Raw genomic sequence first — 14,272 nt, 5'->3', positions numbered from 1 at the left:
TTATTCACTTGGGCAATACCTTCGTTATACTGTTAAGAAAATATATGCATTCAGTCCACTTTGATGTGGTAATTCTCTGATTGAGACCATATTATTTTTGTCCAGAACTCTATGCAATGTTTTCGTGTGTGTGTGTGTGTGTGTGTGTGTGTGTGTGTGTGTGTGTGTGTAGTTATGCAACTTCCATTGTAAAGGAAGGAAATGAATTTTCAAACAAACAAAAATCCTGAGAACTTGCATTAACTCACAAAACTATTGCTCTAGTTTAACAGATATTGTTTTAAATCTATGCATAGGTTATATCCAATCTTTTAGCTGCCTTTTTGTGGTTTTTGTTGTATTTTCTTACCAAGAAAAGTCTCTACATCTGGAACTTTCCCCAACCCTTCTAACAGTTCATTTAAGACATCATTTTGGTCTGGAGCAATGGCATCCTGATGTTCTAACAATAGCTGTAAATGAGATTATACTTGTTAAAACTACTGGAACAAACCTGATGTTTCCCTATACTAATAAATATTTAAATACATAACAGAACCAGAATGATATTAATATAAATGGAAATAATCACAAAACCAAAAGGGATAATAAAAAAGCATTTCAGGAGACATGGTAGAGGTACATGCAATATGTATTCATACAGAAAAATGCAAAACTCATATTCATATGGAAGAAATTATTTCACATGAACAGGAAAAAAATCATCCTGAAATGTCTCTTCAATGCCATTTTAGGAATCAAATAACAGGAAAATTTATGTACAAGAAAAAAGATACAGTCCTAAAATAAGATTCTTAATTTAATTTAATTTATTTCACCGATTTGTTATTCAAAACTGCTATTGTATATGCAAAAGTATGTTCTTCATCTGAAAATAATATAGAACTTTTTAAGTTAATACTGTTCTTCACTTTCAAATTAATTGGATTTGGTTAATATAGAATTGTCACAATCCTAAAGACATTTGGCACAAAAATCACATAAATTATTAGTCAATGAAACCAACATCAAATGTTTGATTTGAAGAATTCACTGAGAGAGGATTCTATTTAATGGTTTCCAATTCTCTTTATTAAAAAACTCTATTGCTCCTACAAAATACCTCATTTCACAGTTGAGAATTTTAATAGATTTTGGATGGCATCTGCTGGCAGAAGAAACTATGTGCCAATAAACTGTGAGAGGGCAATTTTTTTATTGTCCCCAGAACTGAGGAGCCCCATAGAAAAAATACAAAATAGGAGGAAGTGGGAAATTAGTCTCTTCCTCTCTTCAGTAGAGGATTATTTTGTTCAATATGATTTGCAACATTTCAGCCTTGCTATTATGGGAATGTTTTGGCTTGTTTTTCACAATAGTGTCTTTAAAAATCATTGTTCTTGTAAAAAAACAAAATGTTCTCTGGAGTTCTGTAAAGTTCCAAATGTATTCCTGCAAAAACATGATGTATTTCAGTTTCAGGAAACTAATCAACATGATTTAAAACTCAGGAATATTTTTTTAAAAAAAGGTTAAAGGGTCAAAAAGCAGTTAAAATTTATGCTTTTTAAATATTTAAGCAATAATCTCAATCAAATGTTTTTAGAAAAGTGTGCTGCATTAACTTTTCAATCATGCTTTTCCTACAGTCAGCAAATATTAATACTATCAGAGGAACTATATCTACAACCGTAAATAATTATTAGAGTTGCAGCTATGTTTCTTCAACTGTCCAAATTATCAACCTTGAAAGAAATGTTAATTTATAAGTATAAACAGAATGACCATCCAAATTGATTTCGTCTAATTAGCTTGCCTACAATCAGTAATTTTACTTGCGGTGTAAGAAATAAGGAAGACTACAATAATAAATAACTTCCATTAAATAATCACCATTATTTAACATTTCTCAAGTTGTTATTTAAGCACAGCCGTACTCTGAATATCATACCATTATAATTTTACAAAATCTAGTCCTAACCTTAAATTATCTGCCATGTATTAAGCTCAGAAGATCAAATCTGAATAATTCTAATCTTTCAGGAGGTTATTAAATTATATCACATTTTTATGTTGCAAACAGGAAAAACTAAGAGAACTAGAAATATTTTATAGAGGAGTAAAAGGGAGATCTAAAATTAGATTTTAGATGTTTCATTGCACCACTGCAGTTCCAGTTTTCTCCTATTTGGGTTATTCATTATATTTTTCTTGGAATATTTAAATAAGGCATGGTTATAATGGTTATGTATGGAACCCAATTATCCTTTGCGTTCTTTTTAAAGATTTATTTATACATATGTAATAGGTCTTGTTTAAAACTAACATTCTGAAAAAGTATAAAAAAAGAGATTAAAAGTCTGCTATCCAACTGTAATTCCTTTCCAATCTGTATGAAATGGATTATACAAAAATGTAAAAAATATAAACAGGTGTCTTGTTCAAAATACAAAATTTACTAAGAATTCCTGCCCTTTCTCCCAACAATTGTTATATGCAGTGATTGTCTTTGTTAACACTAAAAAACAGAAAGTAACACAATTCACCTTCTCTTTGAAAATCTATTGAATACTCTTGAACATTTCCTAACTTACAGAACTCTACAGAAATGATTTCTTATTAATGTCTCCAAGTATTTGTTCAAATCTTCATGTTATCACAGGAATCTAATTCCATTAGGAAGAAAATATTTGGTCTCTATTATTAAATTATACATTTTACATTTCAGCTCCACAGTGCCCAAACTTACAACTTTATTTTGTATGCACTTACAGAATGTGTGTTGATAATTTCTTCAATAGATATATATATTACTGGCTTACTAAGAGTCACCATATCAGAATATTCATCAATATTGAATTTTTCTTCAGGTTCAGGAACCTCACATGCTGCTTGAAAAAAATTCCTAAGGTGGGAAAAGAATAGAATTTCAGAATACTACATAGGATACACAGGATAGGATAAGACGATTTTCTAACTCTATACGGAGAAAAAGCACTTTAAAATACATCTTCTTCTTAGCGTTAATTTAAAGAGTCAATAGTAGTTTAATTAACTGCATCTATTTTCAGGCTTGTGGAAAAGCCAGAAAAAAGATGGGCTGCTTCAATGAATAGCAGAGGTGTGCTGTGCTCATGCAAGGCCTGAATCACACCTGAGAAAATTCTGATACAAGTTCAGCCTTAACAAGAATGCAGAATCTGAATGTTGAATGTTAAGAAAATGAAATGTTATCAAAAGAAATGAAGTTAAAACCATCAAGTTTACAAAAATATATAAAGTGAGCGATGTGTAGAAGAGATCCTTTCAACTCATGCTTTATAGTACATTAGATGGGTACAAACCTGAATTTCTCATATGTTTCGGAGAGATAACTATTCATTGACGAGAGATGAGCATTTTCCCCTTCAAAGAGATTATTTGATGCAGCATGTTGAAGGACTTTGGCTACACAACCTAAATTTCTCCTCTGATCAGAATGTATCTGCCCTCCAGCTGTCATGTCAATGATGTCAAAACCATCAGGTGCAACAATAGCTGGATTCATGAACCGATAGTACAGGAGATTTCCAACAATCTATTGGGGAAAGTCATTTTTAGACACCTCTACTTGGCATATTTATTCATAAATTTAACCCTACTTCTTAAACAATTGGTTATATACTACAAGCTTGAGATGGAAAATCAGGAATAAAATCCAATATGCTTGGATCAAACCTATGATACGCATCACTACATCACTTATCTGAAAATATAACTGATACCTATGTTTAGTATAATACTTAGTCTGAGTTATTATAATACTTATAATAGTATGATACTTTATCATGCTACTTAGAGAAAATAAACATTCTCAACATTCTCAGCTATTATTTATAGGTATTTATGTAAGAATTAAGATGTACGTAAATAAGAAAATATGCTCTTTTCCCTCCAATAATTACATACAAGAAGGGAGTCTTATAAACATTTTATAAACATTTTGTGTATAAGACATTGCATGTGAATGGATAGGAGGTGCTAATGGATGCAAATAACCTGCTGAAAATCATAGATCCTTTGAACATCAGTCGCATGAGAAGAACCATTTGGTGAATTTTAACTCTTTTTATAATGCCAAAAGCATTTGTCTGTCTTTTTTCTTTTCCCCTTAATTTATCCCACTTCCTTCTCCTTTTTTGCATCCAGTTCCCTTCCTTTCTTGGTACAGCTATTTATTCCTTTTCATCTTTTGTTAATCCTTTTGTTTCTTTCCTTCTCAAATTCTGGCAGATATATCTACACACATACACACATGCTTATCTACCACTCAAACATTTATGGGGGACGAATCTTCAGGATTGGCTGCAGCTGGAGATGGCAATGAAGACTGATAAGATGAAAAACTAGGCTTGAGGTTTTTTTCTGTCTTTATGCTGGGATAAGCAGAGGAGACTCTTTTAAATTCAATGTCATCTTCCTTTTCAATAAAAAACTGTTTCATAATGATAAAGAAGTACTTTAAATAGATGCACTGATTGTTGCGTTTTGTCAAAACAGTCACATGTAAATAAAATACTTCCCCCCAAATTAATGGAGGTGTGGTCAGTCTTTCTGATTTTATGTAAAAGCCTTGCCTATCCAAACTGTTATAAAAATGGACTGTAAAAGTTTAGTAATTAATACACTCGGTTACTTTCATCCTCCCCCCCCCCCCCCCAATTTCATACTAAAAAATAAGATAGCTTTCTTTGGCAGAGCAGTCTAACAGCATGCAGGGGGTGGGAGAGCAGGGAGATGTCTAAGTTAAAACATCCCATTCAATTTTTCTCTTTCTCTTTTCTTCCCTTCTCCATTGTCTTAAATGACCATATGCTGAGTATAGTAAGTTTTGGAAAAAAACAACTTGACACCAAGAAATATCTTCACTATGATAAAAAAATTTAGAGCTGAAATGAACTTTTTAATCTCTTTAATCATGCAACATTAGAGACTGCCTAAAGAAAAGAGCAAGAGCCAGTTTGATGTAGTGATTAAAGCATCAGACTAGAAACTGGAGATTGAGAGGCAAACCCCTTCCCAAAAAAAACCTTGCCAAGAAAACTGCAGGGACTAGTCCAGTGATGGCTAACTTTTTGCTGTCGTGTGCCAAAAATGGGAGGAGTGCAGGGGGTTGTGCGCGAACGTGCCCACACACACAATTCAAAGCCCCTGCACGTGCGTGTGTGACCCCCCCACACACTGCCCCTGCTTTTGGCACGCGATGGCACGGTGGGCCTGGTAGGCCTGTTTTTCACCCTCCCCAGGCTCCAGAGGCTCTCTAGAGCCTGGGGAGGGCAAAAATGGCTTTCCCCATCCACCCGGAGGGCCTCCAGAGGCCAGAAACAGCCCGTTTCCTGACTTCCAATGGGCCTGGAAGTCCCGAAAATCAGTTGGCCAGCGTGCACATGCATACTGGAGCTGAGCTAGGGCAATGCTCACATGCCCACAGATATGGCTCTGCATGCCACCTGTGGCACACATGCCATAGGTTCACCATCATGGGACTAGACAATACTGACTCAAAGGCACCAAAGACAAAAACAAAACAAAGAGTTATTGAAGCAACAAAAACCCCACTTGAATAATCAGAGAACTAAGACTGGATCTTGAATCATATGGAGAGCTAGAGTTGCATTCAAGTTATCCTCCCTCCAGAACTCATAGAAACTATAAAGCTAGGGGAACTGCAAGTTCAACCCTCTTCTCTTTTTGAACCCTTCATACATTCAGGCAAATGGCTCTTATTGTGAAGCAGGTATTTTGCATGGCCTATTGCTTTAGCTTTCTAGCCTGGATAACATATCACACTGCCACTTTATACAAGCATTTTCAAACCAAGACAAATGCAAGAAATTAATTTGTTCCAACATTACTGTAATTAGAGTAATAAATTGTTTTTAAAGATTTATAGCTAAACAAAGTTAAAAATATGGCTTTTATTTAAAGACTACTAAATCCTGCACCAAATCTCCCTTTATTTACAACTGATAAAAATTGGCAGGCATTTCCTGCCATTTTGAGGGAGGACACACATATTTCCGGTATTGTAGGCCTAAAACAGTTTTAATGTTGTTTGAAAAAAAGAATAAATACCCTAACGCAGAAAATTGTAATTATTAGTTGTAACTGATTACATTACTTATATTCTGTGATCTAGGAAATATACTTTACTAAAGCACCTAATATGCAATACTGTATATAAATAAAAACGTAATTAATTTTAAAAACACCCCATTCACATGAATTATATTGACCCCCATATTGTGTTATCGAAAAAGATTAAGTATCACTGATCTTTATCTAAGAAATCAGTTTTCAGATAGAAATATCATATTATATTTTTGTCCTGGTTCTCCTAAGTTATACTGTACCCAATGCAAATTAATACATAAATTCCCTCTCATATATTTAGAAAGTACAATGAAGCTGTTGAATCACCCTCGCAAATCTACCTTTAACAGCTCATCTTCTGTTGCATCTGGGAATTTCTCATGAAGTGAGTTCTTCAGAACTTTGGCTATATATCTCATTCCATAACTACATGCAAAAACAGATGAAAAAGGAAACAAGTGGAAACTTGGGATGAAAAACAATATATTTAAGTCAACCAAAAAAGAAAAACAAAACATTGCATTTAATATTTTAGAAATAAACAAAATAGGATGACATATCCAAAAAGTAAAAAAGAAAATACATTATGAATGTTTTTTTTCAAATCTAAAGAATGGGATTGGTAATAGAGATGTAAATACTTCCCTCTGCTGGTAAAATATCATTATAAATTAAAGCAAGTAAAGAATTACAAAATAAATTTGCCTTTTATTTAAGAGTTCCACCAACATTCTCAGAGGTTCCTGCACTTACGGCATTAAGTTCAGAGATGAGAATATGGAGGCAAGGACTTTATCAGTTACTGCTCTAAGACTCTGAATTGAGGATTCTAGTCGATTCATTACTTCAGGGTGTGCCAAGGCTTGTTCTGTCGTTACATCATAGGGTAATTTGCTACAAAAAGAGATAAGAAAATTATAATCTACAGAGCACAGAAGAATTAATATTTTATTGGACATTTTAAAAAATTATAGTTACTGAATTTTCTGGATTGGTTATAATCATTTGCATCAAAGCTTATTTTAATAATACTAAAGCATTTTCTGTGAACTTATTGAGACATCTCCAATAATCTTAGATTTTTTAATGCATTTGATTTCACCACCAACCCAATTTTCTTTGACTACATCTTATTTTCAATGCAATTTGTCTTCCATCGTTTTTAATGGCAACAGCCCAATATACCAAAGTGTACAAGGTAAATCCAAAACACTGAAATAACCTATATTTGGCTGATTATCACTAAATGTAAACTGCCAATACTTCTGATTATTCAAAACACTGACCTATACTTCCATGTTTATAACTATTTTGGTAGGAAAATAACAATTTAAATGGAAACACATTCTCACATCACCCTGAATTTCAAGATACATATTCACACATATGCAAAACATTTTAAGAAATTATCTTATGTAATCGTTTTAATAAGGCCCAAAATTGTAATGACCCTTCCAGGAAACATAGCACAGTATGGGTACACTCAAGAAGAGGTTTTTTCAAAAAAAAAAAATATCTGAGAAAAAAAGAAATATTGAGACCCCAAAGTATTCTAAAACAGAATGACTAAATATTATTTATGCAATAAAGGGCACAATTGGGATGAATCTAAAGTTTATAATAAGACCTGTAATTCGTTTTTATAGAATGAGTAGCAAGCATATAATCCTTATAATAGCTGTGAATCAGTCTACTCAGATATATTTCATTTTTATGTATCAAACCAACAATGCTTTTTGAAATGAAATTACTGTATTTTTAAAGTCTCTCTTTTGGGGCAGAAGGGCCTCATTCAGCAGAAATACAGATTTCAAGGACTTCGAGCCTCGGTGGTGCAGTGGTTAGAGTGCAGCACTGCAGGCTACTTCTGCTGATCACCAGCTGCCAGCAGTTTGGCAGATTGAATCTCACCAGGCTCAAGGTTGACTCAGCCTTCCATCCTTCCGAGGTGGGTAAAATGAGGACCCAGATTGTTGGGGGCAATATTCTGACTCTGTAAACCACTTAGAGAAGGCTGTAAAGCACTATAAAGTGATATATAAGTCTAAGTGCTATTGCTATAGCAAAGATGAAGTTTCACATTTGGAAATAATATTAAATACATAATGTATGTAAAAGTATTGCTGTCTTTAAGCATTTCATTTAGATAACAAGAGTTTTTCAAATGTCCAAAGATTTTGTACTCCATTGTTTTAGTGATCTAGTTTACTTAACTTCATCCTGTAGAAGTTCTATCTGTGTGGTCATGCTTTCACTATTTGAAAGGATATAATAAATCCATCAAATCAAACATTACTTTTCTTAGATTGCATGGCCATTATGTTTCTGAATGTGTTGCATGATGGTTATTTACCCCATTTTTTGAGATTAAATAAATACAATCTATTTTAAATCATCACATTAATTTAATTAAATCATCACATTCATCATTTTTTCAGAGCCTAAAAAAAAACTAAAGTTGTAAAACCCCAAATAGACTTCCTAACCATTTACTGCAGGGAAGTGAAAGTCCAGTTGCCTCCTGAAAAAGCACCTTTGGGACAACCATGACCTGGATGACTGAGAATCTCTACAGACGTTTAGCTATACAATTTGGGATGAACACCCTTTGAATGGTGTGGGAGTAGGAATGGATTTCCAGAGAAAAACTGCAGACTACAGGAACCAGGAGCACTACTCAGATGACCCTGAGAACACAGATAAACCTCCAAGTGCTTCAATAACCCCCCAAAAGGATGCAGATTACCAGCTGTCTGCAAGGAATATAAATCCTTCCATTCCCCACTATCCTGTCAGAGCTGAAGAAGCTTCATGGATGAGAACTGAAACCTCTTCAAAAGAAAAAACAAGAAAGTCTAGTTGCCTCCTGAAAAAGCACCTTCGGGATAAACATAACCTGGATGACTGAGAATCTCTACAGACATTTACTGCAGTGTTTCTCAACTTCGGCAGCTTGAAGATGGGTGGACTTCAACTCCCAGCCTAGCTGGCGGGGGAATTCTGGGAGCTGAAGTCCACCCATCTTCAAGCTTCTGAGGTTGAGAAACACTGATTTACTATGTTTTAATATAATCTTCCCCATTCTAGGGTTCTTCAAATATATTGGAATTCAGTTCACATAATTTCAGTTGTTGAGTAACGAATATTTTTTTAATTTGCTGTTTGTCATCTATTCTGTCATAATCCTTCTCTTTCATCCCAAATTTTGTAACAGAACCTACAGATACTGAAAAATCAAAATCAGTTTTATTCATTTGTGGCATACTGACCTCGCCTCTCCAGTTTGCATTTCCAGCTGGTTTACCCATGCTTTGTACACTTCCACAGGACTTGTATTGATGACTAGGGATTTGTCATCCATTATGTCCTTTACCACTGATGACAACAACTGTCGCAATGTATTCTGCCCTCGTGCACCTCGATTGAAGCTAACCACCATCTTTATGACAGTAGGATTTCCTGTGACAATATCCTGAATCTGATCTACTTTAGAACTGCAGTAAAGAAAATTAGCAACATTTATATTTTGACTTCAGACATCAAAACTATATTTTTGCTATTGTAGTGAGTTTTTTTTTTCATGAATCACATTTTTTGTAAAACTATTCTATTTAATGCAAGAATTAGCTGAAGGAACATTTTGAAATATAAATGTAGATCTACTCAATTAACCCACATCATTTCCGCTGAAGTTTACAGCCTGATCCTTAAAACTGCTTTAGTGTGATGAAAGCATCCTATGTTGAGCAACGAGAAACAACTTCCTACTTTCCCATTATATGAAAAACCCATTATATTCCCTACACAAGTTTAAAGGAAATGTAAGTTTAATGCATAGTTTTTCCTCTATTGTGCCTACTCAAACAAATATTAAAAAGTGAAGGAAACCAATATGCATACTTTATTTCTTCTTCTAGAGCAGTTTTAAACAACTTCAGAAGTAAGTATTCTTCTCGCTGATTAGAAGCATAATTGTATAGTGTGAAGATAACTGTATCCATAAATTTAGTGGATTTGTTCTGGGGCATCTGGAAGATGAGCTTTGCCAAATAAGTTGGATTAGTCTGTGTAAAGAATATTAGAGTTAATAGAATGAAATATCCACATGTGTTTTTCAATGATTGAAAATTATCTTTTAAAAATGCTACCATTAGACTAGAAATCAAAATTACCCTAATTGCACTATTGACATAAAATATATTGTGTTAAACTAATGCAGTACTCTAGCAATCTTTTCACTTTGTGTTAGTTTTCAACATACAACCATTTCTCTTATAACCATTATACCTTATAATCAGGGGATTACGAGGTTTGTTCAAATTGATTTGAATTGGTTTGGCTTCAAAAACTGTTACTGCCACAGCCAATAAAAGGACATCTATGATCGTCTGCATTATAAGTCCTCAGTCACTGATTACTTACCTGAAGAAGGTAAAACAAGTGTTGATAGGCTTCCAGTTTTTTCCTCCTCTCTTTGCTCAAGCCTTTGATGCCTTGCTTTTCCCCAGTTACCATCTCTTGCAGCTGGTTTTTGCTTTTTTTGTTCAGCTTCTTGCTATGTGACACAACATCCTGAAAAATGAAAGCCATGCCAACACTTCAAATCTGATATTTGGTAGATATTAAAGTTTGCTATTACAGTCAAATTCATTTCAGTTTAGCATTTTGAGAAAAATTTGTAGTATGGCTATGAGTACCTAATCTATTACAAAAATAAAACCACTATGACAAAAATATATCCATCCCTGAAAAAGAAGAGATTTAGTGCTTAGAGAATGGCTTGACTCTAATCCCCAGCAACAGAAATACAATTTATTATGAGAGATTGTTTAAATAAAATCTGGCAATTGAGAAGAGGAAGAGATAGAATAACTCTTGGGTTTCTAAACTTGAAGCTTGCTGAGCCCATTTGTAATGTTAACATATCTTGTCAGTGCAAGAAGGTACAAGTAACCAATTTAACAAAATGTTATTGTCCCTTACCAGTACTTTGCCTTTTTTCCCCCTAACAGGTTAGCATTATTTAAGAAAATTTATAAGACACATTTGAGGCCTTATGAATAAGCATGGATGGTGGAAGATGCTTCTCTTCAGCATGCCAACTCCCAACCCCTCCCAACAATATTTTCAATTAGAAAATAATGTTAAAAATGTAAAACCTCATGGCAGAAAATCTGGCAAAAACTAAGACAGGTATTCTCAGACAGCCTGGTGAAACTGAATGTCTATTAAATTCAAATGGATGTAAATTGATGTAATTTACATAACTTGCATTAATTATGTAATCAGGGCAGATATGTAATTTAAGAAATTATGTCAACCATGTCAATTTATATTTCTGCCATTACACTAATAATGTAATTGATACAACTAAATTATGTCAGTTATCTGGATTGTTTCAGAAATTGACTGCAAAGTTAAAACTGACTATTTGGAGTGAAGTCCAGACCAAAATTTTGTCTGTTGCATCCGAAGTCCACTTATAGATGCATACAATAAGGTTTAATGGATAAATATTCTAGATACTTATTTAAGATCAAATAACATCTCTGTCTTTGTGATTGATCAAGAAGAATTGCTGATCAATTGCTGGTCCTGCATTTTTAACAAAAAAGAACCCAGAAGCAAATGTAGAAATGTTTACAGTCTTTCTTACTTACAGATGTATTTATTTCTGGAATTCTCTGGAAAACCAGAGAGATCTCGCAATTACCCTTGTCAGGAAATTATTAACCAATATTTATAAGTATAATAACAACACATAATAAACAATATTATTTCAGAGAATTTTTAATATTCAATCAGACTACTTGCATGAAATCAAGTCCCAGGACACAAGTTTACAGGCTAAAGGGCAAATAAAAACATGCAATAAAAAGAAGAGAAAAAAAAGCAAACCTGATTTTATAGTTGTGAAAACATTATGTTCACTAACCTGCAATGTTATTCTGTTTTTAACTAGCAATCCTATTTTAATATCCATTAAGTTCAAATCTTTTTCCAACTGTTGACTAGATCGGATATTGGTGACCACCTCTTCCCTTAGTCTTGTAACTTCTAGCTCTTCTTGAAAATCTAAATCACTCTGATCCATGAGATGAGCAAATTTGCGCAAGACATTCAAAGGAGGATTTGCAGAACTAGCTATAAATGAAATAGACAAATTAAAAATTACAGCATTCAGTTCTAAACAAACGGTACCTGGCAGTCAAAAAAACTTTTATTTAAAACATGATTTTATTTATTATTTTTAAAAAGTTAAGCTGCTCAAAAGCTGAAGCTCTCTGGGCAGTTTCTAATTAAGCATACTAAGAATATATAATCAGAATAAAAACATATACACAATTACATAAAATACAAAAGAAAACACCATGTAATCTAGGCAACAGCATAGGAAATATTGCAACGCTCTCTACATGGGGCTTCCCTTGAGGAGCACCCGGAGGCTCCAACTGGTGCAGAGTGCGGCCGCGCAGGTGGTAATGGGAGCGACATGGCGTTCCCATATAACATAACATCTCTCCTGCGCGAGCTGCACTGGCTCCCGGTGGTCTTCCGGGTGCGCTTCAAGGTTTTGGTTACCACCTTTAAAGCGCTCCATGGCTTAGGACCTGGGTACTTGTGGGACCGCCTACTACCACCAATAGCCTCCCACTGGCCGGTACGCTCCCATAGAGAGGGGCTCCTCCGGGTGCCGTCAGCCAAACAATGTCAACTGGCGGCCCCCAGGGGGAGAGCCTTCTCTGTGGGGGCACCTACTATCTGGAACGAGCTCCCCCCAGAGATACAGAGGATCCCGGATCTGCGCACCTTCCGCCGCGCCTTAAAGACCTTATTACTTCACCAGGCGGGCCTGGCCTAATTTTCTCTCTCTTTCATAAAAGATTTTCAATTTTTAAATATCTTTTAGTATCTTATATATTCAATTTTAAAATTGGTTTTAATAAGTTCGGGGTTTTAAATTTGTCAGAGCCAAAACTATTTAATTTGATTTTATTCTACTTTTAAATTTTGTATGGATGTGTTTTTTATTGTCTGGCTGTGCACCGCCCTGAGTCCTTCGGGAGGAGGGTGGTATAGAAATCGAATAAAATAAATAAATAAATAAATAAATAAATAAATAAATAAATAAATATTCAAAAACTAAAAGAATATGAACTGAAAGACAATTTAAAAGCCTGGGGAAATAAAGTTTTTACCTGGCACCAAAATGATACTAATGTGGGTGCCCCTAACTCAAGTCTCTGTGGGGAGGGAATTCCATAAATAAGATGACATCACAGAAAAAGCTCTTGCATTGTAGAGGGCCACCTCTTCTCCTTTATTTAGGAGACTTGAGGAAGGCCTCATTTGATAATCTTAAATCTGGGTAGGTACACATGGAAGAAGGTATTCCTTCAGGTAACTTGATCCATAGGCCAGTTAGGACTTTAAAAATTAAAAACATTGAATAACTGAGTATGAACAATTTTGCAAAATAGTCTCAGGTAGATTTGCAGTTGGGAAATCAGCTGATGAATAAAAGTTGCTCTATGAGCCTCTAGTGATGGTAATGGATCACTCCTGAACTATGAACCTGCTTCTTTAGGGCCAGTGCAGACCCCTCCAGGACAGACAAGGCACCATTCTGCTGGAGAAATGCACCATACATATCTTGTCTGAATCAAGAGTCCATTATCCTGATCATGCAGCTTTTAGAACACCCAACATCTTTATTGGTATTAGATAAAAAGGAAAAGTAGAGCTGCAGTACTTACTCAATATTCTGTAATCTTCCCTAGCTTTATTTGCTTTAAGGAATGCTTGAATTTTCACAATTTCTTCATTCTGAAAAAAAAACAAACATAATATATATAGTATGTTTACAATTGTTACCCAGGAAACAAACTGGCTGCAAATATCTTTTGTAGTTTGTATTCTCATGGTATATTACTGATATTGTTCATAATAGTCTTATTAATTTTCTCTTTCTTCTGTCAAAAGACATTGGGATAATATGAAATTTGTGTGGGGGCACCTACTCTCTGGAACGATCTACCCCCAGAGATACGAGTGATCCCAGACCTCCGGACTTTTCGTCGGGCCCTTAAAACTTATTTTTTTCAGTTAGCCGGGCTGGCCTGATTTTATGTTGGTTTTAAAGTTTGATACTGATTTTAAT

At 34.4% G+C, this 14,272-nt stretch overlaps 1 protein-coding gene across 1 annotated transcript in view; it reads right to left on the bottom strand.

The window, feature by feature from the left end:
* The window catches only part of IQGAP2 (IQ motif containing GTPase activating protein 2), a 140,759-nt gene that overhangs the window by 10,488 nt on the left and 115,999 nt on the right, over window positions 1-14,272 (bottom strand). The window contains exons 20-29 of the mRNA XM_070938821.1: window positions 13,869-13,938; window positions 12,047-12,255; window positions 10,534-10,683; window positions 10,012-10,175; window positions 9,381-9,605; window positions 6,865-7,005; window positions 6,453-6,537; window positions 3,324-3,556; window positions 2,752-2,884; window positions 350-452 (exon numbers count right to left, since the gene is read on the bottom strand). Of these exons, the coding sequence (XP_070794922.1) occupies window positions 350-452; window positions 2,752-2,884; window positions 3,324-3,556; window positions 6,453-6,537; window positions 6,865-7,005; window positions 9,381-9,605; window positions 10,012-10,175; window positions 10,534-10,683; window positions 12,047-12,255; window positions 13,869-13,938 (1,513 nt within the window). The remainder of the gene's footprint in view (window positions 1-349; window positions 453-2,751; window positions 2,885-3,323; window positions 3,557-6,452; window positions 6,538-6,864; window positions 7,006-9,380; window positions 9,606-10,011; window positions 10,176-10,533; window positions 10,684-12,046; window positions 12,256-13,868; window positions 13,939-14,272) is intronic.

This window comes from Pituophis catenifer, unplaced genomic scaffold (genome assembly GCF_029215685.1).
Source record: "Pituophis catenifer annectens isolate HBS135680 unplaced genomic scaffold, rPitCat1.0.hap2 SCAF_2, whole genome shotgun sequence".
Lineage (NCBI taxonomy): Eukaryota > Metazoa > Chordata > Lepidosauria > Squamata > Colubridae > Pituophis > Pituophis catenifer.
The sequence above is the reverse complement of the archived record's forward strand: the minus strand, read 5'-3'. Positions and strand labels throughout refer to the sequence as shown.